This window comes from Plecotus auritus (genome assembly GCF_963455305.1).
Source record: "Plecotus auritus genome assembly, chromosome: 5".
NCBI lineage: Eukaryota > Metazoa > Chordata > Mammalia > Chiroptera > Vespertilionidae > Plecotus > Plecotus auritus.
This window is the reverse complement of record NC_137776.1, coordinates 107,786,535-107,812,157: the sequence shown is the minus strand read 5'-3', so window position 1 is coordinate 107,812,157 and position 25,623 is coordinate 107,786,535. Positions and strand designations below refer to the sequence as shown.

The window sequence follows — 25,623 nt, the reverse complement described above, 5'->3', positions numbered from 1 at the left end:
TGTCCAAAGAGTTTTCCAGACTCAGAATTTTACTGAAACATCCTGTGGGCAATGGTATGCTGGTAAATACTTAATGCCTGGTTCTCTGGGATGAAAAGCCCAGATCTGTTGCACTTGCTAGTCTCTGTGGTGCAAATATTCTTAAATGGCTGATTTGAAAAAACCAGTGTGCCCTAGCTGGTTTGGCTCAGTGGACTGAAGGGTCCTGGGTTTGATTCCGGCCAAGGGCACATGCCTGGGTTGTGGGCTCAACCCCCAGTTGTGCAGGAGGCAGCCTATCAATGATTCTCTTGCATCATTGATGTTTCTATGTCTCTCTTCCCTCTCCCTTCCTCTCTAAAATCAATAAAAACATAGTAAAAACAAAAAAACCAGACCAATGTGACATCACTGAATGCAGAGTTGGGGAGAGATGTGCAGTCGTACACCATCATGTAGTATTTCCACTGTGCACATACAATAGACAAATAGCTCCAAGAGCACAGATAGAGGTAAACTGTAGTGAAATAATTAGGGAATAGTGAGTTGTGAGCATTTATTAGCTTGTTTTATAATATACTATATAATAAAGAGGTAATATGCAAATTGACTGTCACTCCAACACACAAGATGGCCACCCCCATGTGGACACAAGATGGCCGGCAGGGGAGAGTAGTTGGGAGGGACCAGGCCTGCAGGGGAGGACAGTTGTGGGGGACCCAGGCCTGCAGGAAGGGCAGTTGGGAGGGACCAGGCCTTCAGGGGAGGGCAGTTTAGAGGGACCAGGCCTGCAGGGGAGGGCAGTTGGGGGGTGCCAGGCCAGTAAGGGAGGGCAGTTGGGAGGGACCAGGTCTGCAAGGGAGTGCTGTTGGGGGCGATCAGGCCTGCAGGGGAGGCAGTTAGGGGTGACAGGGCCGGCAGAGGAGGGCAGTTGGGGGCAACCAGGCCTGCAGGGGAGGGCAGTTAGGGGTGACTAGGCCAGCAGGTGAGGGCAGTTAGGCGTCGATCAGGCTGGCAGGGGAGTGGTTAGGGGGTGATCAGGCTGGCAGGCAGAAGCAGTTGGGGGCCATCAGGCAGGCAGGCAGGCAGACGAGCGGTTGGGAACCAGCAGTCCTGGATTGTGAGAGGGATGTCCGACTGCCCGTTTAGGCCCGATCCTACCAGGATCGGGCCTAAACGGGCAGTCGGACATCCCTCGAGGGGTCCCAGATTGGAGAGGGTGCAGGCTGGGCTGAGGGACACACACACACACACACACACCCCGTGCACGAATTTTGTGCACCAGGCCTCTAGTAGTTAATTATAAGAGTATACAAGTTTTAAACAATGACTGTGTTTAACATCTGGCTCACAAAATTTTGAAATTTTAAAAATTGGCTTTATGACTTGATGCAAGCAAGCCAGTTCCAGCACAACATTTCTAGTAGAGTAGTTGAACATGTTTCTCTGTCCCCTATATTTTATGTATTTCCTGAAAATGAGTAATGAGAGACAGAAGTTTAGTCAAATACAGGTTCTCCCTGGCTGTTGTGGCTCAGTGATTGAGTGTTGCCCCATGCACCAAAAGGCTGCCGGTTCAATTCCTGGACACATACTGAGGTTGTAGGTTTGGTCCCCTGTCAGGGTACGTACAAGAGGCAACTGATTGATATTTCTCTCTCACATCAATGTTTCTCTCCCTCTCCCTAAAATCAATAATAATATAAAAAATTTGGGTTCAACTTTTTGGCAAGGTTGTTTAATAGGTTATGGAAGGTTGCTGATTATTATTGCCTTTGTCCATTGGAGCTGCAAATTGGTGGTAGTCTGTCATTCTTCAGTTATTAGCTGGAATTATCTGCAGTAGAACTAGTTGATTGCACTCAGGTATAAGTTTGTTAAGGAAAGACAAGATAAATAAAAGGTACTTGTTAAATAAAAGGTTCCAAGTACCTCTTATTTATTCATTTTTAGAATAATGACTTGGTTCCCTAGTGTACTTCAAAGGTGCCAAATCTTTTTAAAGTGTCATTATGAACTTAGAGATTTAAACATAAATAGTGTGTTTCAATCCACTGAGGTTTTTATTTAAACTGACCCATTTTTTTTACTAGAGGGAACCTTTGCAAGTTGATTATTGATCTTTTTGACACACATTTAGCGGTCTTAGATAGCTTTCTTACTGTTATTCCAGAGTCGTCATTTATACTTCCTATCCCATGCTTCATACTGAGCCATTTTTCAAAGAGCCATAGTCCTTTACTAGGATGTGGAATTAGCTACCATAGTCTGGCCACTAGGGATGCTCACTGCTCCTAGGTTCTTGACTATTTCTAAGACATTTAACTGACAGCAAGGAAATACACACATACACATATTTTTAAGATAAAATGTGTTATGAGTTAATTTAATATTTCCATTTGAAAGTTAGGACTAAGATTTTTAGCTAAAATATTTTATATTTGTGTCTTTTTCTTCCATGCTGAAAATCCTAGTTGTTAGTAACATTCTACTTTTACTCATGTGCAACACATAGCAGCCACATATAGTATTATCAACACTACCTCCAGTAATGATTACTAAACAGTTATATAGAGAGAAATGAGTAAATTCATATTTTAAAGGCACTTTAGTTTCTTTTGTTGGTTATATCACCAACTTCATAAATATTTGATTAATTTTGCTTTTAAATTTTAGACATTGAGTTTTAATTTTAGCTTGTTTTATAGTTATGTAAAATATAACTACATGTTTCCAAAAGTGCAGTCTGGTAAAACATGGTATTTTTCAACTAGCTTCTATCCCTGCTCTTTCCCTGATTTATATTACAATTTAAAAACAAACTATATATATACACATATATATACTAGAGGCCCGGTGCGCGAAATTCGTGCGCGGGGGGTGTGTCCCTCAGCCCAGCCTGCACCCTCTCCAATCTGGGACCCCTCGAGGGATGTTCAACTGCCCGTTTAGGCCCGATCCCAGGATCAGGCCTAAACGGGCAGTCAGACATCCCTCTCACAATCCAGGACTGCTGGCTCCCAACTGCTCGCCTGCCTGCCTTCCTGATTGCCCCTAACTGCTTCTGCCTGCCAGCCTGATCACCCCCTATCCACTCCCCTGCCAGCCTGATTGATGCCTAACTGCTACCCTGCCAGCCTGTATGCCCCTAACTGCCCTCCTCTGCAGGCCTGGTCCCCCCCAACTGCTCTCCCCAGCAGGCCTGGGTCCCCTCCAACTGCCCTTCCCTGCAGGCCCAGTCGCCCCCAACTCCCCTCCTCTGCCGGCCTGGTCACCCCCAACTGCCCTCCCTTGCAGGCCTGGTCCCTCCCAACTGCCCACCCCTGCTGGCCATCTTGTGGTGGCCATCTTGTGTCCACAAGGGGGCAGGATCTTTGACCACATGGGGGCAGCCATCTTGTGTGTTGGAGTGAAGGTCAATTTGCACATTACTCTTTTATTAGATAGGATAGAGGCCTGCTGCACTGGTGGGGGCCGGCTGGTTTGCCCTGAAGGGTGTCCCGGATCAGGATGGGGGTTCCCTTGGGGCGTGGGGCGGCCTGGGTGAGGGGCCTGTGGTGGTTTGCAGGCCGGCCACACCCCCTGGCGACCCAAGCGGAGGCCCTGGTATTTGGTATTTATTTATCCTCTATAATTGAAACTTTGTAGCCTTGAGCAGAGCCAAGCCTCCTGCTTGCTCTGTGGCTGCAGCCATTTTTGTTGGGATTTATTTATCTTCTATAATTGAAACTTTGTAGCTTTGAGTGGAGGCCTGGGCCTGCCAGGGTGTCTGGAAAGCTTGGCTTCCTCCATTGCCAGGGAAACCCAAGCCTCCTGCTCGCTCTGTGGCTGCAGCCATCTTGGATTAATTTGCATACTTGCTCCTGATTGGCTGGTGGGCGTGGGTTATGGGTGTGGAGGAGTGGTGGTTAATTTGCATATTACTCTTTTATTAGATAGGATCCTATATAATAAAAGGCTAATATGCAAATTGTCCCCTCGACCAGGAGTTCGACCAGCAGGTAGGTCGGCCAACCGCCCATGTCCCCTCCCCCTGGCCAGGCTGGCCGGACCCCACCCATGCACGAATTCATGCACCAGGCCTCTATAAATACACACACACACACACACACACACACACACACACACAATAATCTGGCCACTCAGTGTATATACATAAATATATACTTTTACTGACTTTTGTTTTTGAGAGAGGAAGGGAGAGAAAGAAAAACATCCATGTGGCTCTGGCTGGTTTGGCTCAGTGGATAGAGCGTTGGCCTGTGAACTGAGAGGTCCCGGGTTCGGTTCCAGTCAAGGGCATGTACCTTGGTTGTGGGCATATCCCCAGTAGGAGGTGTGCAGGAGGCGGCTGGTCAATGTTTCTCTCTCATTGATGTTTCTCTCTATCCCTCTCCCTTCCTCTCTGTAAAAAATCAATAAAATATATTTTTAAAAAGGAAAGAAAGAAAAACATCCATGTGGGAGAGAAATATTGATTGGTTTCTTCTCAGGGATCGAACCCGCAACCTGGGTATGGGCCCTGACCAGGAATTGAACCCACCACCTTATGGTGTACAAGACTATGCTACAACCAACTGAGCCACATTGGCCAGGGCTGGGATATATTTTAATATTAGTATTTTCCAACATTTTTGAAAAATTTAAAGCACAGCAAAGTTTAAAGAATTTTACAATAAACACATATACCCACCTGCTAAATTGATAATTTGTTTATTGTGAAATGTACAAAAATAAGTGTACATTCATTGTTTTGATAAATAGCATATGTATCAGATGTAGAATGTTACCATCACCAGGAAGTTCCCTCATCTTCAGAGACATCCACTGCTTTGATGTTCTTTCCATCATCAGCTTGGCATTTAAAGTCACTTGGCAATTGTGTCTTATTTTGTTTCGTCTATGATTAGGTTTCTCTCCTGATTTTACTGAGGTTTTTTATATCATTAACCTATAATCTAGAACCTTAAATTACATTAGCTTTTCAAGGACAATATTACAGATTTGATCCCCTACCTACTCCCCCTTAATGATTTTTTTCTTTTAAGCCTTATATAATTCCTACACTGTACACTTCCTTCATTTAAACTGTACAACTCAATGGTTTCTTGTATATTACATTATTAAGTGTTAAAAATTGTGGTACAGTATATATAACATAAAGATTGTCACTTTAACCATTTTTAAGTGTACAGTTTAGTGGTGTTAATTACATTCATATTATGTGTAACCATCTCCGTCATCCATCTTCAGAACTTTTTCATTGTTGTAAACAAGCTCTGTGCCCATCTTACCTAATAATAGACAAACATGTAAATTGACCGTACCTCTGCTATGCCACCAGCAAATCAGGAGTGTTATGCAAATTAACCCAACAAAGATGGAGGTTAATTTGCATACACAGGCGCCAAGTGATGGGGTGGGACGCTTGCATCATTGCCATGGCAACAACGCAGGTGTTCTGCCCCACCCCCGGTCTCTCAGGGCCTCTGGGCAGCATGGGAAGGCAGGGCCTGAGCTGAAAGAGGCTGGGCTGGAGTGGAAACGCAGTGCCAGCAGCCAGGGAAAGGAAAACCCATTCTAGCACGAATCTTCGTGCATCGGGCTTCTAGTAAAATAACTCCCATTCCCCTCCCCTCAGTCCCTGATAACCCCCATTCTACTTTGTCTCTATGAATTTGCCTATTTTGGGTACCTCACATAGTGGAATATATTTTTCCTTTTGTATCTGACTTATTTCACTTAGCATAATGTTTTCAGGTTTATCCATATAATAGGATGTATTAATACTTCATTTCTTCTTTATTATCTCTTTTGGTGGTAAAATATGTATAACATAACATATTTTTGATCATTTTTTAAAATTTACTGACTTGAGAGGGAAACATTGATTTGTTGTTCCACTTATTTATTGCATCATTGGTTGCTTCTTATATGTGCTCCGACTGGATCAAACCCACAGCCTTAGCATATTGGGACAATACTCTAATCAACTGAGCTACCCTACAGTTTTGATCATTTTAAAGTGTACAATGAAATGACATATAGTACTTTTCACAATGTTATGCCACTGTCACCATTATCTTATTCTAAAACATATTCATTACCCCACACCCATAAACACTCAATTCCTATTCACCCTCTCCCCTCAGTCCCTACCTCTCCCAACCCTCTCTTCCCCTCTCCCCCCAGTCCCTGGCAACCATTAATCTGCTTTCTGTCTCTATGAATTTGCCTTTTCTGGATGTTTTATATAAATGGAATCCTACATAAACCTTTTGTAGCTGACTTATTTCACATAAGTGTTTTCAAGATTTATACATGTTGTAATATGTATCAGATCTTCATTCCTTCTTATAGCCAAATAATATTCTATAATGTAGATAGACCATATTTTGTTTATCTGTTTATCACCTGATTGACATATTGACATTTAGGCTGTTTCTCCTTTTTGCCTATTATAAATAACTAGAGGCCTCGTGCACGAAATTCGTGCACTGGGGGTGGGGGCGGTTCCCCAGCCTGGCCTGTGCCCTCTCACAGGGCAGGAGCCCCGTGATCGATCTCCCCAAAGTAGTAGGCCCCACCCACACATCTGGGGCTCCTTGATGGATTGCCCCAAAGAGGTAGGCTGGAGCTGGGGGACCCCATGCTGGGGGATCCCCAGCTTTGCCACGTGGAGGCGGAGCTGCCAGGGCCCACCCACCTCTGCGGCTCCACGTGCATATAGCTCTGCTCACCCGCGCATGCCTGCTGTGCATGCAGCCTCCTGGTGATGGATTGTTACGGCGAGGGCATCACGGTGTGAGGGCATGATGACCACATAGGCTTTTATTAGTATAGATGATGCTATAAATAGCATTATTCAGTTTTTATGCGATTGTTAGTTTTCACATGGACTTACGTTTTTATTTATTTTTTAAAAATATATTTTATTGATTTTTTGCAGAGAGGAAGGGAGAGGGATAGAGAGTTAGAAACATCAATGAGAGAGAAACATCTATCAGCTGCCTCCTGCACACCCCCCACTGGGGATGTGCCTGCAACCAAGGCACATGCCCTTGACCGGAATCGAACCTGGGACCCTTCAGTCCACAGGCTGACTATCCACTGAGCCAAACCGGTTAGGGCTGGACTTATGTTTTTATTGCTCTTGGATATACTAACATACCTAGGAGTGACATTGCTAGGTCAGATGGTAGCGCTGTGTTTAAATTTTTGAGGAACTGTCAGACTATTTTCCAAAATGGTCACACCATTTCATATTTCCACCAGCAATATAAGAGGTTCTAATTTCTCCATATCCTCACCTACACTTATTTATTTGTTGATTGATTTTTAAAAAGAAAGATTGATTTCTTGTCCTGCTTATTTATGTGCTTATTGGTTGATTCTTGTATGTGCCCTGACCGAGGATTGAATCTGCAACCTTGGCATATTGGGACAACGCTCAAACCAACTGAGCCAGGGCTCACCAACACTTTTAAAATAGCCTTTTGTGTCTAAACATCTCCGTGCTGGTGGAGTGATGAAAGTTGATGTGGTTTTTGATTTGCATTTCCCTGATGTCTGATGATGTTGAGCATCTTATTGCCTATGGTACAGACCTATTTTGGGGAAAATGTCTATTCAGAGCCTTGCCTGGTTTTGAGTTGGATCATTTATTTTTACTGAGTTGTAAGAGTCCTTGGTGTATTCTTAGATATAAGTCCATTATCAGATATATGATTATCACATGTTTTCTACCATTCTGTGTGTTGTCTTTTTTACTTTGCTGATGGTATTGCAACACAAAAGTTTTCAGTTTTGGGGATGCCCAGTTTATTTGCTTTTTCTTTTGTTGCTTGTGCTTTTGGTGTCATATATAAGAAACCATTGCCTAATCCAAATTATGAAGGTTTACACCTATGTTTTCTAGAGTTTCGTACTTCTGGCTCTTACATTTTGGTGTGAGGTAGGGATTCAACTTCTTCCCTTTGCACACGGATACCCAGTTTTCCCAGCACCATTTCTTGAAGAGACTGTTTCCTTTTGTCTTTGTTGGCATTCTGGTCCAAAAAAATCAGTTGATCATAAATGTGAGGGTTTATTTCTGGACTTCTTTAAAGTCCAGATTTCTAATCTACATGTTTATCTTTTTTTTCTTTAAAAAATGAATTTAAAGAGAATATTTATAAAAGTAGGCATTTGTGGCCCATTGTTTTATAATGTATTCATGGTTTCCTTTGTTTTACCTTAGTAGCTTCTCCCACTTTCCTCTACAATTATCTCATGTCACGTGGTATGCCATCTGAGAAGGGAGTCCTGGTGGTCAGGTGCCTGTCATTGGGATGGTAATGTTCCTGCTTTTCAAAGACTGCTTTGAGCACAGACAGGAAGTATCTTCCGTTGGCAGTGATGGCATAAAATTGTGAAAATAAAACAAGGAAGCTTTTAGCCCAAAGATTTTCTTACCTTCTTTAGATTTGAGATGCAGTATCATGAAAGTATGTTAAACTAATGGCTATGACTTTTTCTTTGAGAAAGTAGACTTTTCAGACCCATCCAAAGTTACTCTTTATGATTATACTTCCCAGAGTTCCTGAGTTGGAGGTAGAAGAAGAAACTCAAGTTCAAGAGATGACCCTAGATGAGTGGAAAACTCTTCAAGAACAGACCAGACCAAAGCCTGAATTTAACATCCGGAAACCTGAGTGCACGGTCCCTTCCAAAGCAGTGGTGATACACAAGTCCCGATACAGAGATGATGTAAGCATGACGTTCTGTCTGGAGCTAATCTTCCCTGACACCTTATTGGAAGCGAGATGGGCCTTCCCACTTCTATTTTGAAAATGTAACATTGGCAGTTGGCATTCCAGTTTCTGCCTAAGAGTAATTGAGATGATGTGTGCCTAATTTTACTGTATTTTTATTGTGAAATAATTGAATTTTGACCAGTTGACACTTAATACATAGTAATAGTGACAGTGAATTTTCTGCTCACCCAGAACTCTGCTGAGACTGTGCAAATAGTACATGTTAATTGCACTTCATTTTTGTATCAAGGGAGGTACAGAATGTTTCTGAATGATGCCATTTCAAAGGATGACTATTCTGCATTAACATGATAAGATTACTCTCACCTCTAGTTCTTAGAGCACTTAATTGGGAGGGTTGATCATTTGAAACCGGTCAGGGTGCTATGCCCTGTGACGCCTTTTTATGTTACTGCAGCATCTTTGCTCCCTTGCGTAACTGCTGAAACTCAGCCGAGGAGCCCGAAGAGCCTGGCAGCCTGCTGTCCAGTCGGGGCTGCTCACAGCGCCTCTCCTGTGAGGCCTTACTGTTCCTGGCTTATGTTCAGCTCTTTATCGGAGGCCTCCACTTTGAAAATATATTGACAAGGATGGTCAGTCTTTTTTAAAAAAATATATTTTTATTTATTTCAGAGAGAAAGGGAGAGGAGGAGAGAGATAGAAACATCACTGATCAGAGAGAATCACTGATCCGCTGTCTCTTGAACACCCCGCACTGGGGATCCAACCCCGGCATGTGCCCTGACTGGAAATCAAACTGTGACTTCCTGGTTCATAGGTTGACGACGTTCAACCACTGAGCCACGGTGGCTGGGTGGTCAGAAAGTCTTTAATTACATTTCTGTGTAAGTTACTAAACTTAAGGGCACACTAAAGCATTCTAATTTGAACATTTATAATTTGCATCATTTGCCCCTGCTGCTTATCTTAATACCAGTCTCTGTGTCAGTGATGGTGATGAGCAAATCCTCTCTGCTGGATATTATTTATTTTCTGTTTAAAACTCAGGGATTTTGCACCATGTAGAATTGTCTCATTCCCATTTACACCTTGTTTTCCTGTTAATCCTCACCCAAGGATATTTTTTCCATTGACTTTTTTTTTTTTTAAGAGAGAGTGGAAGGGAGGGAGGTATGGTAGGATGGGGGGGAGGAGAGAGAGAGAGAGAGAGAGAAACATTGATGTGAGAGAGACACATTGATTGATTGCCTCCCGATGCGCCCTGACAAGCCAGGTATCGAACCTGCAACCCAGGTACGTGCCCTTGACTGGGAGTCAAACCCAAGACCCTTCAGTGTGTGGGCCGATGCTCTAACCACTGACCCACACCCACTACAGCTAATTTACACTTGTTAGTTGTATTCTTTGAACGAATACTTTCATTAAAGTGTTGTTTATGATACAGAATCCCCTCCCACCCTCCTGTTTGGGTACTCCAGACTCTTAGGGGCCTTGACTAGTAAGTTCTGAGCTATCTACTACAAGTGACTTTTTCTACGAGTGGAAATCTCTGAGATATTTTTTTCTTTTTTTAACAAGTACATCAGTTAGCTAGGTTGGTTCTTTTTTTCTCCACTATTGTTGTTCTTTTTGTTATGGGGAATTGTAAATATAGCCTTGCCTAAAACAAATGTGCTGTCAGGGTGACGTGCAGTTGACACGTTAGGTAAAAATAGAAGCTACTCTCCGTAATCCTCACCAGATTCTCCTCCCGGCTCTGGCTCCGGCTCCTCAGAGAAGGCTCCTGGAATATTTGAAGCAGCTGGCTGAGCTGAGACACCAACCTTCGTCTCAGGAAAGCACACATTTTTGTTAATCTTATTATGGCCTTGGAGATTTTAGCCAGAAATTATTCTTAAAGCCTTTGTTCTGGGCTTTAAGAGACAAAAGCACTAGGATAATACCTCTCATTCTCTTGGAGCTCTGATTTTTGCAAAGTTCAGACCTAACACTAGTCTGCAAGTGGAGCTGGGCCCTCAACGTACTTTGGCTTCTGACCTTTAGCTCACTGAGCATCCATTGTACATTGTCCCTTGTTGGGGCAGGGCCACCTGTCCCCTGCTGCAACATTCAGCTGTTTTCTAAAGCAGGAGGCAGCTGTTTATTATTTTGCCTCTTACTGTTTTGTGTTGTTGTTTTTAAAAAATCTTTATTATTTTTAAAAGCTTTATTGTTGAAAGTATTACAGATGACCCTTTTTTTCCCCCCATTGACCTCATCTAGCCCGCACCCGCCCCCTGCCCCAGGCCTTCACCACGCTTTGTCTGTGTCCATGGGTTATGCATATATGCATACAAGTTCTTTTTTCCTCCCACAGTGACTCCCTCCAGCTCCCCCCACCCCAGGCCTTCACCCCATTGTCTGTGTCCATGGGTTATGTATACATACATACAAGTTCTTTGGTTGATTGATCTCTTCTGACCCATCCACCCTCCCCCTCCTTCCCTCTGAGATTCAACAGTGTTCCATGCTTCTATGTGTCTGGATCTATTCTTTTTTATTATTATTATTTAAGTTCTTTATTGTTTAAAGAATTACATAAGTCTCCTTTCCCCCCATTGACCTCTCCCCCAGCCACTCCCACCCCCCAGCACATGCCCTCACCCCCCTGTTGTCTGTGTCCACTGGTTATGTTCATATGCATGCATAAAAGTCCTTTGGTTGATCTCTTCTGAACCTGTTTAGTTCATCAGTTTATTTTGGTCATTTGATTCCACATATGAGTGAGATCACATGATACTTGTCTTTCTCTGACTGACTTATTTCACTAAGCTTGATACTCTCCAGGTCCCTCCATGCTCTCTCAAAGGATAAGAGAACCTTTTTTACTGCTACATAGTACCCCATGGTGTAAATGTACCACAGATTTTTTTAGCCACTCATCTGCTGATGGGCACTTGGGCTGTTTACAGATCTTAGCTATTGTAAATTGTGCTGCTAAGAACATAGAGGTGCATACATTCTGATTGGTGTTTTGGGTTTCTTAGGGTATATTCCTAGAAGTGGAATCACTGGGTCAAATGGCAGTTCTATATTTACTTTTTTTGAGGAAACTCCATACTGTTTTTCCATAATGGCTGCACAGTCTGCATTCCCTTTTCTCCACATCCTCGCCAGCATTTGCCATTTGTTGATTTGTTGATGGTAGCCATTCTGACAGGTGAGGTGATACCTCATTGTCATTTTAATTTGCATCTCTCTGATGATCAGTGACTTTGAGGATGTTTTCATATATCTCTTGGCCATCTGTATGTCCATTTTGGAGATGTGTTTGTTTAGGTCCTTTGCCCCCTTTTTTTAAATTGGATTGTTTGTCTTCATTTTGTTAAGTTGTATGAGTTCCTTAAATATTTTGGATATTAACCCTTTATCAAATGTATCATTGGTAAATATGTTCTTCCATTCAGTGGGCTCCCCTGTCATTTTGTTGATAGTTTATTTTGCTGTGCAGAAGCTTGTTATTTTGATGTAGTCCCATCTGTTTATTTTCTCCTTAGTTTCCCTTTCCTAAGAGATGTATCCGCAAACATATTGCTGTGAGAGATTTCTGTGATTTTGCTGCCTATGGTTTCTTCTAGGATTTTTATGGTTTCACGACTTACATTTAAGTCTTTTCTCCATTTTGAGTTTATTCTTGTGTATGGTGTAAGTTGGTGGTCATTTTTTCACATTTATCTGTCTAATTTTCCCAACACCATTTATTGAAGATACTGTCTTGATTCCATTGTATGCTCTTGTCTCTTTCGTCAGATATTAAGTATAATGGCTTTAGTTGATTTCTGGGTTCTCTGTTCTGTTCCATTGATCTATATGCTTGCTCTTGTGCCAGTACTGGACTGTTTTTATTACAGTGACTTTGTAGTATAACTTGGTATCTGGTATTGTGATTCCTCCAACTTTGTTCTTCTTTCTCAAGATTGTTGTGGATATTTGGGGTCTTTTATGATTCCATATAAATTTTTGGAGTATTTGTTCTAGATCTATAAAATATGGGGATTGCATTGACTCTATAGAGTGCTTTTGGTAGTATGGACATTTTAATGATGTTGATTCTACCAATCCATGAGCACGGTATATTCTTCCACTTGTTTATATCTTCCTCTGTCTCTTTCTTCAGTGTCCTGTAGTTTCTGAGTGCACGTCTTTTACCTCCTTGGTTAGGTGAATTCATTATTGGTGTATAAAAAGGCCATAGATTTCTGGGTGTTAATTTTGTATCCTGCTACATTGCCGAATTCGTTTATTAAATCTAGTAGTTTTTTGGTGGAATCTTTAGGGTTTTTCTGTGTACAATATCAGGTTATCTGCAAATAATGAGAGTTTCACTTCCTCCATTCCAATTTGGATGCCTTTTATGTTTTATTCTTGTCTGATTGTTGTGGCTAGGACTTCCAGTACTATGTTGAATAAGAGTGGTGAAAGCAGAAATCCCTGTCTTGGTCCTGTTCTTAGGGGAAATGGTTTTAGTATTTGCCCATTGAGTATTATGTTGCCTATATGTTTGTCATATATGGCCTTTATTATGTTGTGATATGATCCCTCTATTCCAACTTTGCTGAGAGTTTTTATCAAAAATGGGTGTTCGGCCCCAGCTGGTTTGGCTTGTGGATAGAGCTTCGGCCTGCGGACTGAAGAGTCCCGGGTTCGATTCCAGTCAAGGGCACATGCCTGGTTGTGGGCTCGATCCCCAGTAGGGGGCATGCAGGAGGCAGCCAATCAATGATTCTCTTTCATTGTTGATGGTTCTCTCCCTCTTCCTTCCTACCTGAAATCAATAAAAATATATATTTTTAAAAAATGGGTGTTGGATTTTGTTGATTGTGTTTTCTGCCTCTGTTTGATATGATCAAGTGACTTTTGTCTTTTAGTTTGTTTATGTGATGTATAACATTTTTTGATTTGTGAATACTGTACTAGCCTTTCATCCCTGGAATAAATCCTACTTGGTCATGGTGTATGATCTTTTTAATATATTGCTGGATCTGATTTGCTAATATTTTGTTGAGGATTTTAGCACCTATGTTCATCAGAAATATTGGCCTGCAATTCTCTTTCTTTATAGTGTCTTTATCTGGTTTTGGAATTACGATAATGCTGGACTCACAGAAAGAGCTTGGAAGTGTTCCTTTCTTTTGGATTTTTTGGTATAGTTTAAGAAGGATAGGTGTTCTTTGAATGTTTGATAAAACTCCCCTGTGAAGCCATCTGAACCAGAGCTTTTGTTTGCTGGAAGTTTTTTTTATTACTGTTTCACTTTCCTCAGTTGTTATTGGCCTATTCAGGTTTTCTGATTCCTCCTGATTCAGTTTTGGGAGATTGTATTTTTCTAGGAATTTGTCCATTTTATTCTCATTGCCCAGCTTGTTGGCAAATAGTTGTTCATGGTATTTTCTTACAGTCCTGTATTCTGTGGTTTCAGTTGTTACTTCTTTGCTTTTGTTTCTGATTTTATTTATTTGGGTCCTCTCTCTTTGTTTCTTGATGAGCCTGGCAAACAGTTCATCAATCTTGTTTATCTTTTCAAAGAACCAGCTCTTGGTTTCATTGATCTTTTGTATTTTTGTACTCTCTATGTCATCTATTTCTGCTCTGATTTTTATTATTTCCTTCTACTTACTCTGGGCTTTTCTTATTCTCTAATTCTTCAAGTTGTAGTATTAGTTTATTATTAATTTTTTTTTTTTTTTTTTTTTTTTTTTTTAGGTAGGCCTGTAGTGCTATGAATTTCCCTCTCAGGACTGCTTTTGCTGTGTCCCAGAGATTTTGGGTTGTTGTGTGTTCGTTTGTTTCCAGGAAGTTTTTGATATCTTTCTTGATCTCATTGGTAATCCATTCATTGTTTAATAACATGCTATTTAGCCTCATGTGTTTGAACATTTTTGGGTGTTTTTACTATAGTTGATTTCTAATTTAATTCCATTGTCATCTGAGAAGATGTTGATATGATTTAAATCTTCTTGACCTTGTAGAGACTTGTTTTGTGTCCTAACAGGTGGTCTATCTTTGAGAATGACCCATGTGCACTGAGAAGAATGTATATTCTGCAGTTTTCGGTGAAATGTTCTACAAACGTCAGTTTAATCCATCTGATTTAGTGTGTCATTTATAATCATTGTTTCCTTGTTTATTTTTTGTCTGGAAGATCTATCCAGTGAAGTCAGCAGGGTGTTAAAGACCCCTACTATGACTGTATTGCTGTTGATCTCTCCCTTAACGTCTTTCAGAAAGTTTTGTTTGTTAAATATATTTAGGTGCTCCTATATTGGGTGCATATATGCTTATCAGGGATATAGCCTCTTGTTGGATCAGTCCCTTTAGTATTATGTAGTGACCTTTGTTGTCTCTTGTGATGGCCTTCATTTTGAAGTCTCTTTTGTCAGAGATAAGTATTGCTATCCCAGTTTTTTGTTTTTTTTATATTTCCATTTGTATGGAAAATTTTTTTCCCATCCCTTCACACTCATCCTGTGAGTCTCTTGTTCTGAGGTGGGTTTCTTGTAGGCAGTATATATTTGAGTCACGTTTTCATATCCATTTAGCTACCCTGTGTCTTTTGATTGGAGCATTTAGTTAATTTACATTTAAGGCTATTATTGATAGGTACTTATTTATTGCCATTTTAATTCTTTTAAAAATATATATATTTTATTGATTTTTTACAGAGAGGAAGGGAGAGGGATAAGAGTTAGAAACATCAATGAGAGAGAAACATCTATCAGCTGCTTCCTGCATACCCCCTACTGGGGATGTGCCTGCAACCAAGGTACATGCCCTTGACTGGAATCATACCTGGGACCCTTCATTTCGCAGGCCGAGGCTCCATCCACTGAGCCAAACTGGTCAGAGCGCCATTTTAATTCTTTATGCCTATGTTTCTCTCTATTTCCTCTCATTATAGCAGTTCCTTTAGCATTTCCTGCAGTGTTGGTTTGGTGGTGATAAACTTCTTTAACTTTTTTTGTCTTGGAAGCTCTTTATTTCACCATCTATATTGAATGATAGCCTTGCTGGATATAGTAATCTTTTTAAAAAGTATATATTTTTATTGATTTCAGAGATGAAGGGAGAGAGGGAGGGAGAGATAGAAACATCAGAGAGATTAATTGGTTGGCTGCCTCCTGCCTGCCCCACACTTGGGATCGAGCTCATTACCTGGGCATCTGCCCTGACCGGGAATCAAACTGTGACCTCCTGGTTCACAGGTTGACACTTAACCACTGAGCCATGCTGGCTGGACTGGATATAGTAATCTTGGTTTCAGATTCTTGGTTTTCGTTACCTTGAATACTTCATGCCATTCCCTTCTGGCCTATGGAGTTTCTCATGAAAAATCAGCTGACAACCTTATAGTAACTCCTTTGTAGGTAACAAATTGCTTTTCTTTTGCTGCCTTTAAGATTCTTTGTATTTAACTTTTGGGATTTCAATTATGAAGAGTCTGTGTTGGGGGCTATTTGGGTTCTTCTTGCTTGGAACTCACTGTGCTTCCTGAACTTGTATGACTTTTCCCTTCATCTGGTTAGGGAAGTTTTCTGCCATTATTTCTTCAAACACGTTTTTTTCTCTATCCCTTGCTCACTTTCTTCCCTTTCTGGCATTCCTATGATGCAAATATTGTTACGTTTCAAGTTGTCCCACAAGTCCCTTAAGCTGTCTTCCTGATTTTTAATTGTTTTTCTTTCTGGTTCTCTGATTGATTTTTTTCTACCCTGTCTTCTAATTCACTGATCCGATCCTCAGCTTCCCCTAATCTGATGTGTATTCCTTCCAATTTGTTCTTTATTAGTATTATATCATTCTTCATTTCTTAGTGTTTTTTCCTTGGTTACTGTATCTTTTCTCATGCTGTTGAGCATCTTTGCCATCATTATTCTGAACTCTATATCTGATAAATTTCTTATCTCCATTTTACTTAGCTGTTCTTCTGGAGAATTCTCTTGTCCTTTTGTTTGGGTTTGTTTTTTTCTCTCCCATTTTGGCTGCCTGTTTGGGTTTGTGTTTATTAGGTAGACCTGCTACACCTCCCAACCTCTGGTGCAGGACAGTGTCAGACGCTGTTTCTGACTGGCCCTGAGTACCCTGTTTGGGGCTATCAGCAATCCACAGCTTGTGGCTCCCTCTGCTGCAGCTGGGTCCCTTTGGGAAGAAGTAAGATGTGCACCAAGGTCTGCTTTTCCTAGCTCCGGGCCAGAGGAGATCAGGCAAAGACTCAAAGCCTCCAGAGGTCTGCCTCTGCTTGCAGTCTGATTGTTATTCAGTCTTGATTAGCCCCAGGCTATTAACGCTAGCAAGGCATAGACTCCACAGGGTGGGTTGAGAGGTTTTCCAACAGGGTGGCACAATTGCTTCCCCCACAGGCAAAAGCTGCCTGGATGGTAATGGTCTGCCAGAGAAAGAAGTACTCTGCTGTATGAGGGAATGACTCAGCACAGGAAATCGGGTTGTCTATCTTCTGAGGTCTAACCCCAGAGTCCCCAACCCTGACTTCTGCTCATATAGCTCCAGTCCACTCTGCCCTTCCTTGGCTGGAGTCAAGGTGAGTGGCTGACTCAAAATGTTGTGTTGGCCCTTTAAGAGGGTAACTGCATTTCCAGCCATCTCTTGCTGGCAGACAACAATCCTACTTCTTACCACAGCCAGATGTTATCTGGGCTCCTTTCTTAGTTCTAGTGTTCTGGGCTGGGGATCCCAGCTTGGGGATTAAACCTCAGAGTTCTCAATGGGAACCCTCCACAGCTGAGATCTCTCTCCAGAACTTTAGCTTCTGTCTGTCTGTCTGTGGGAGCCCGGCCAGCCCTTTTGCTTAGCCCTTCCTACCAGTCTCTACGTGGTCTCCACTCTCTGCCCTTGGTTATCAGGGTTCTCTCCAGCCAGTCTTCAGTTGATTATTCAGGATGTTTTTTCTGCATTTTAGTTGTAATTCCAGCTGGGAGAGTGTCAGTGTAGCTTCCTCTTGATCCACTGCCAGTTTGGAATTGTCCCTCTTACTGGTTTTTGGTGCATCTTTTCACCAGAGGGCCAGTGCTCCTGAATTGTTTTCCCTCACCGTTTTAGCTTTAAGAATCCATATACTTAAGGCCTATGTTTTATTTTAATTGTTTTTTATTTTATTATTTTTAATCCTTCGGTGCACTGCATGATGCTCCAACCAACTGAGCCACACCAGCCAGGACGGCCTCTGTTTTATTTTAATTTGAGACATTGAAGGAACATGAATGTTAACCATGAAACCTGCAGTGAACATGTAGTCCAAAGGGGTTGATGTACTCAGGGAAATTTTATTTTATTTCCTGGACTAGTTGTGGGAACGTTTAACCTTATAGCACTTTGGAGAGTCTCATCCAAGACCATGGGTATATTTTCTGTAGATTTGTATTTTACTTAAAAGTGAGATATTTTTTAAAAAAAAAAAATCCTTTAGGAGTTGAAGCCAAATCAAAATTGGAGAGATTTATTTAATACAGTTTTCTTTTAAAAGAGGCAGAACTTATTTGACCTCTTAGAATAAAATGTGCTTTCTCAAAGAATTTTGTAAAGCAGTTCTTAAAAAACGGCTGGCATTCTTGATACAGCATTGGTAGCAGTCCTCAGGTAACCAGTCTGTTATTTGACCATTGCATATACTCAGAGTAAAAATTGTTTATTACTGATCATGCAGTTTCTAACATCTGGTATTTGTACAGTTAGCACCCCACATCGAAAGGAGTTTCTCCATCAAGTTCTGTTCAAGGAAGGAGAATATTTCCTTATCAAAGTATTATTCATGAACATACAAAACAACAGCAGAAATTTAAAACTTTAAATCTTAGCAAAATATACAGGTATAAAACATTTATCTCAATTGCTGTTACTCATGTCAGATCTTACATCTTAACTTGCTAAACTGGTAGAATTTTTGTTTCACTTGGAATAATGTAAGTTAAAGATGTTTGGATTAGGACTGTGAACATGAGAACGAGTGGCTGTGAGACGTGCAGCGCCCTGTGCTAGAAAGAGCGGCACTGCCATCTTCCTCCACCCTGCGCCCAGGCGGGCCACACCAGGGAGGCTGCTCCGGCCACAAGGCCTTAGCTCCCTTGCAGCATGTCGCTCGGACCCTGAGCCCAGTGCTGTCCATGGAGACAGCTGTGTGTGTGTGATGCTGTCACTGTTTCAGATAGTAAAGGATGACTGCGAGGATGATGCCCATGTTTTCCGGAAAGCGGCCAATGACATCACATCCCAGCTGGAGATTAATTTTGGTAACCTCCCTCGTCCGGGGCGCGGAGCCAGAGGTGGCACACGGGGAGGCCGGGGAAGGATCAGAAGGACAGAAAACTATGGACCCAGAGCAGAAGTGGTGGTAAGTATTTGTATTCTGATCCCGGTGGCTTCCTGAAGAACCTGAGAGGAGGAGGAGGCCCTGAGCTGCACAGTCTGATTTTGGAGGGTCGTCAGGTTCTGTGGTGGATTCCTTCTCTCTCTAGTGTGGGTCTGATGTCGGGTGTTTGGAACGGTGATGTCAGCATTGCCATCAGTTGGGTACAGACCGTCTGTAGCCTTGGCCTCCAGGGTCTCCAGGCGGTCCACTGCCTGCCCTGAAGGTGCGCTCAGAGCAGAACTCACTGCATCAGACCAGACCCCAGGCTTGGGGAACAGATCTCCTTCACGATGCCTGAGGGCACGTCCTGTACCCCGAGCTTTCAGGGCAGAAGGCCCTCTGCAGCCCCTTCTCCACTCAGAGCTCTCCCCCTCCGCCAAGTCTGCTCTGCCGCCTGTTCGAGCAACCCTTGCCTGCTTCCCAGGAACAGCTCTGACCTGCCTACTCCCAGGAGGCTTCTTGGATTACGTTTCCCTCCAGACCAGTGCACAGTCCTGGAGCAAGGGCTTGCTGCTACTCTTTGGAGCATGATCTCCATTGGTAACTGTTCTCACTGGTGTGATTGTGGATTGTGTCTGTGGGCGGCAGCAACCATGTCTGCTTTTATCCGTTTCCCCAGGGCCTAGCACCATGTAAGCTTAGAAGGTGTTTCATAATGTTTGGTGCATAAATACACGAGTACCTATTTAGTAGGAGTCGGGCCGGAGGCCCTGTGGCCAGCGTGGGCCTGAGTCCTCCTGCCTCTGCCTACGTAGCTGGCCTCCCAGACGTTCCTTTTGCTGCCGATTCCCTGGCTCCCAGGAGCAGCCCCTGGAGCAGTGCCTACAGGTGGTTATACCTAAGCAAGAGCAAAACACTATACAGTTTTTTCAGGTTGCATTTGAGGCCAGGTTGGAAAAGGTTCTGTTCTGAGAATAGAAAATACACATTCTCTCCTTTGCAAGCAGAGCTCCAGCCACTGCTGCGCTGGTCAGGAGCGAGCCTGAGGTTCTGGAAGCTGCGCCAGCCCCTCCCCTGCCGCCCACCTATGCTCTTCCGGCTCAGAACTGCCACAGGCCCCGCCCCTTCGCGGGAGAACCTGCTCTTCCAGAAAAGCCTTCCCTGATTGTGATGTGTGCTTGGCCACCAAGTTGCATTGGACACCCGTCCTGGGGCGTCTGTTACTGAGGTTGCCACACTGACTTCCCATCTGTCTCCCTTCACCTTGTCAGCTCCTCCCTTCCCCCCCCCGCCCCGCGGGGCCAACTGGGGAGTCATCCTATATCTCCACGTGGTCAACCTTCTGTCTGTTCATTGGGTGACGGACGTGCCAGATAGAAATAGGGTCACTCAGGGAGGATTTGTTCGAGGAGTGGGGGCACAGCCAGGCACTTAGTAGCCGGACAGCAGTGAGGATGAGAGAGTGCACCCTCAGCGGAGCTCCTGGCGCTGCATTGGGGGCCGCCCCGCCTCTGCCCAGCCTGGGGGCCACCCCGCCTCTGCCCAGCGTGCGGTGAGCGCCTGAGTGGGATCGGGTGAAATGACAGTTGGCTCCAACACTTTTCTCTTTCAGATACAAGACGTTGCTCCAAACCCGGACGACCCTGAAGACTTTCCTGCTCTGGCGTGAGAGCTGCGCCAGGGCGCTCAGCAGCACCGCAGGGAAGACTTCTTGCTTGGGGAAGAGACTCAGAACAATAGATATTGCTTTTCCCCCTTTGGTGTGATTCATGGCACTTTGTTGGGGGGTTGTGGCGGGGGGTGGGGGGAATAGAGATTTTCCAGGACAGGGCTGCCGTTCTGGTCGGGTTAGTCTGGCACTTTCCCAAGCAGGTGGAGTGCGGAGGTTATATTTTTGTTTAAGGACTTACAGGTGAAGCTGAGAAATAATGTTCGGACTGTGGACATGGAGCCTGTGTCCGTGGAGGGTGTCCCAGTCCACCTAGGAAGCTTAGAGACGGAGGCCGAGGCTGCTTGTGGGGGAGGACGCACACCGCATCAGTAAGGCCGCTGGGGGGTGGAGACCGGAAACGGACCTGCAGCTGATTTGCTGTTGACTAAACGTCACCCTCCCCTGGGCTTGGTGGAGTTCTGGTTTTCATTAGCCAGCCATTTGAAGCAGCCATTGTGCAGCTCTGGTCACCCTCGGACAGAGCCGGGAAGCTTGGCTGTTAAATGGCCCCCCACCTCGTGGTTTCTGCCTGTGCGCACCCGTACCACGTTTAGTATCAATGTGCACAGCTAGGGTTTGCGTGGCTTTTAGGATGAGTATTATGTATGTGGTTTTAAAAGTCATGTAATTTAACCCGCCTATCAAATGAAAAGGGGTCCAGGCGAAAGAGCATTGCAACTTGGTTCCATATTCTTTTCTCCTTCAAAACTTGTGTCAGAATTGGGGCCTGTGCACCAAATCCCTGTGGCCTGCCGGCGGGGCTTGTGGATGCCTAATGTGTGCTCTCGGCACCGCACCAGGTCGGGGTCCTGTTTCTTCCGTGAATGTTTGGGGTAGGGGCAGCCTCAGAGGTTCAGTAGCTCCCCAAGTCCCGCGAGGTTTTGAGCCGGCGTGGGGGCTGGGCAGGGGCAGCTGTGGCCACTGCTGGAAGCTGGGTGATGTCCCCCCACTGGGCTGAAGCAGCTGGTTCAGGACCCGTTTGCCCCTGGTTCAGGACCTGTGCTTCCGCCTGCATCGCTCCACCTGCTGGCTCTGGACTTGGACCCGAGTAAGAAAGGCTGGTCCTCCCTCCCGACTGGGTGTAGGAAACGGAATTGTTTGGGTCACACCATGATGGAGAGAGAATGTGAGAAAAAGCCCCAGCAAAGTCTTATCCTGTTGAAGAATCGGAGCTGAACCCGTTGCCTCGTGACAGGCGGTGGAGGACCTTCCCTGTAACGACAGGACGGGCGCTCCCTTGTTATCAACATCCAAGTGCGTCTTCCCTCGCCCTGGAGACGGCCAGTCGGACCTGATGGGAGCGGAGACACCGGTGAGGGGGAACGGCAGGTTCGGCCATGACCAGCAGGGTGACTGTGGCTGTGCCCCTGGGTTGACGGGAGGCCATGCAGCGGAGCCACTTTTCCTTTGATGATTAGTGAAACATCCCTTTTAAGATCCCCCTCCCACTAGTGTTGTGAAGAACACGTGCTACAAAGCCCACAGCGCTAGATTTGATGTTTGCAAACGCTGTGGTCTCCCCCACACACCCACCGAGACCCCGTGCTGAGCGGCAGGCCCCTGGCCGGGGTGCTGAGCCTGCAGAGCCATGCTGCGGCTGAGGCCGCGGCCCCAGGAAGAGCAGAAGCACAGGGCCGGGAAGATCCTCCTGTGCTATAGGGAGGAGGGGTTGCTGCCTCCGCTCCCCCCAGGCAGGGGCTGTGTGTAGATGTGCTGTCGCGCGGCAGGGCATGTTTCCCGCTGGTGACATACTAGGCAGATTCACCCCACAGGAAATGGGCCTGAGAGACTGGAAAGCGCCGTCCAGCGTGTTGGGATTCCCTGGCAGGTGCGCCAGCCTCAGCCGATTGGGTCCCTCTCAGCCAGGAGGGCACAGCTGGGCCTCAGGCTGCCAGGGCGGCAGCTGAAGACGGTGAGGGTGGGGTGTCCCAGAACCTGCAGCTGGGAGAGCCCCACAGAGGTGGGCGTGACCCTGACCGCTGTCTCCCCTGCATATCTGACAGCTTGGAAGGGGGGCTGGTCCCGCTGCGGCCCTGGGACAGGCTGAATCCTGCCCTGCTGGTTTCATATCCGGCTGGGGTCCGCAGCCTGATGGTGGTAGTGAACACCTAACATTTCATCTCAGCAGGGCAGGCCCTCAGAGTCCAGGGGTGCACTAGGCACCCCCTTGCCTTCTGATCACTGACTCTCCTCGCCACCCTGGGGCGCAGGTATTTCAGGGGCGAAGGCATTGCTTTTCCTTTGGAACCCCCCAGGTGGTGGCAGCGAGTCCTGTGGAGAGGGAGGAATGAGGGGAGGGCTGGGTCTCAGAGGTGGGCAAGGGCAGCTGCTGGATAAAAGCGGGAACCGCCTCTAAGCTGTTCCAGAAAGAGCCACGCTGCCAGCCATGGCCCGCCCCCGGATGAGCAGTTTGGCTTGGAGAAAAGGTCCCATTTCCCACTTGCTGCCTCATCTCTCCTCAGCCCCGTGAGGACCACCCCCGGGCCTGGCGCTCCTCTCTGCCAGCGGCCAGCAGGCAGGTCCTCAGATGCTGGCGCCACTGCCCTGACGTGCCCAGGGTGAGGCAGTGCCTGGCTCTGGCCCTGGGAGACCTGTATTTATGGTAAAGAAAATGAGGAAGGAAAGCAGGTACTTAAAATAACTTTCTTATAAAACACAATACAGATAAGAGTGCAAAGCCTTGTAACCACCACCTAAGATGAGAAGCCAATGTCCCCAGAAGCCTGTCCACTGAGACGGGGCCCACGCCCTCCATCGGATGACTTTCGGTCTGAGGGTCCCCTCCGCCCTTCCTGCAGAACCATGCTATGACCAGCACATCTCGAGGGGCTGCTGAAGGCTGTGCTGTGCTGGTCTCAGCACCTCAGTCAGGGGTGGGGCAACGTCCTTGCGCCCGCTGACCCGGGCAGGGATGGGATGAGGAGATGAAGCAGAAAGAAGATTCCACCCCCCTGCCCAGTGCTCTCTCTCCACACCCGTTAAATGACCAGTCCCTTGGGCAAACCTGCTAGGAGAGGGACAGGGAAGGGCCAGAGGACACTGAGTATGCTGTGTGCTGCCACGTGAGCTAGGGCAACCCTGCAACACTGACCAATTGCAGTGGCAGGGCTTGAGGGGTGGAGACAGGAATGGGGGCGGGGGTTCTCTGGGCCTCGCAGCCGGAGGCCTCAGCTCCTGACACCTCTCCAGGTTCCCATGACTCAAAGCAATAGGACTTGCCCCAACCAAACCACAGTGGCTTTTGAACCCATCACAGCTCTACCATGGGCAAAGCAGGCCCATGTGTGGGGAGAGAAGGTCGAGCCAGTGGAGTTGAGAACCAACTGCCTTCTAAGCAGTTTTTTTTTGCAAAAAACGTGGCTATTTCAGAGGGCTTCCTTGGAGCACGAAGTTGTGTAAGTTGGGAAGCACCTGCTGTGAGAATGGAGTGGCCTGGACTTCCACATCAGGCCCTCAGAGTTCTCAAGACACTGAGGCTGGAAAACCATCTCCTGGAGAACAGCCACCTGCCCAGGCACTAAGGACACTTCCGCCAGGGAGGGCGCTGTCCAGCCCAGGGCTGCACACCCGGCTGGTGGCCCTGGTCTGCATCCCCCTCCCAGCAGTTCTTGGCAGCGTTAGAGCAACAGGGAGGAAAACTGTATGTGCTGGTGGCGGAGGAAAGAGCGGGAATGAGCAGGGACGCTGGAGAGGTTTGCAGTTAAGATGGGTGGGTAGAAAGGAAGAACAAATGCAAGGCCGGAGGGCCTGGCCAGGACAGTGCTAACTTCCCCCGGCCCCATCCCTACCGGGATCCCTAGGCCTGGAGGGGCCTGGGGGCGGCTGGCGAGTAGGCTCCTTTATGGCACACCTCCGGGGCGCCCTTCTTGCCGCGCTGTAGGAGGAGCGCCCATGGAGTGGAAGGTAGACAGCCAGTGAGGCCATTGAGGGCCTGTTTATGAACGTCACCATTTTTGCATGAACTTTCCTGGGAGATAGACTTCAGCATCCGTCAGTCCCAGGGCCCCTGTGGTAAGCAGCACTGTCTCCAGGGCTTGGGATTGAACCAGAGAAGGTGCCTGCCGGCCCTCCCCACCGGCTATCCCCCAGGTCACCTTCGGGAGGCCCAGCGCTGTCTCTGGGCTGAAATCTCAACACCAAGTGAAAGAACGAGGCAAAAACTTGCTGAGGCTGAGGCCTGGGCCAGAGGAAACAGTTTCACTTGCACCTGGAGAGAACGCCGTTGGTGAGCGCTGCCGTCCAGCACAGACCTGCTCTGGAGGTCTAGTCCCTGCGGAGCCCCAGCCAGATTAACAGCCGGTCTAGAAAGTTTGCAGCCCGTGCCGGCCAGCCATCACTGGAAAAGCGAGGAGGTGGTTGTATTCATAACACTGACTCAGGGAGTTGCTGGGGTGGCAAGGACTGGATCATGCCGCTGGAGAGAAGACCCTGGGGGCATGTGCTAAGCTCCCTGGTTAACTGCAAGGCAGGTGTGGGGTTGCCACGGTGGAATCACCGAGTACACGTGGTCCAAGGCAGCGCCAGCCCCCGCCTCTGCCCGCCCCAGTGCGGAGTGGACGCTGCCCCACAAGCCCGTTCCAGGCGCTGCTTTTGTGGTGCTGCCCAGGAGCGGTGCTGGAGGCCCCGCAGCACCTCCCAGCCTGATGGCGCTGAGCTTGTGTGTGTGTGGGAGGGGAGGGGGGGTAGTGGACTGTCCAATGGCTGGGGGCACGGCTGGCATTCGGTAGCGGCGTGGGGGAGGGCTGAATTCTCCACGCTGTCCTGCAGGAAGAGCTAGCTGTCCTGCCGCAAGTCCTGTGTTCCTCTTCAAGGGAAGCTTGGCGGGAAGAGCCACTGTC

At 46.1% G+C, this 25,623-nt stretch overlaps 1 protein-coding gene across 1 annotated transcript in view; it reads left to right on the top strand.

The window, feature by feature from the left end:
* Positions 1 to 21,463, top strand: part of HABP4 (hyaluronan binding protein 4) — a 43,799-nt gene extending 22,336 nt beyond the window's left edge. The window contains exons 6-8 of the mRNA XM_080667813.1: positions 8,556 to 8,727; positions 18,931 to 19,116; positions 20,687 to 21,463. Coding sequence (XP_080523939.1) covers positions 8,556 to 8,727; positions 18,931 to 19,116; positions 20,687 to 20,743 — 415 coding nt within the window. The 3' untranslated portion in view covers positions 20,744 to 21,463. The remainder of the gene's footprint in view (positions 1 to 8,555; positions 8,728 to 18,930; positions 19,117 to 20,686) is intronic.
* The last annotated feature ends 4,160 nt before the right edge of the window (positions 21,464 to 25,623 follow it).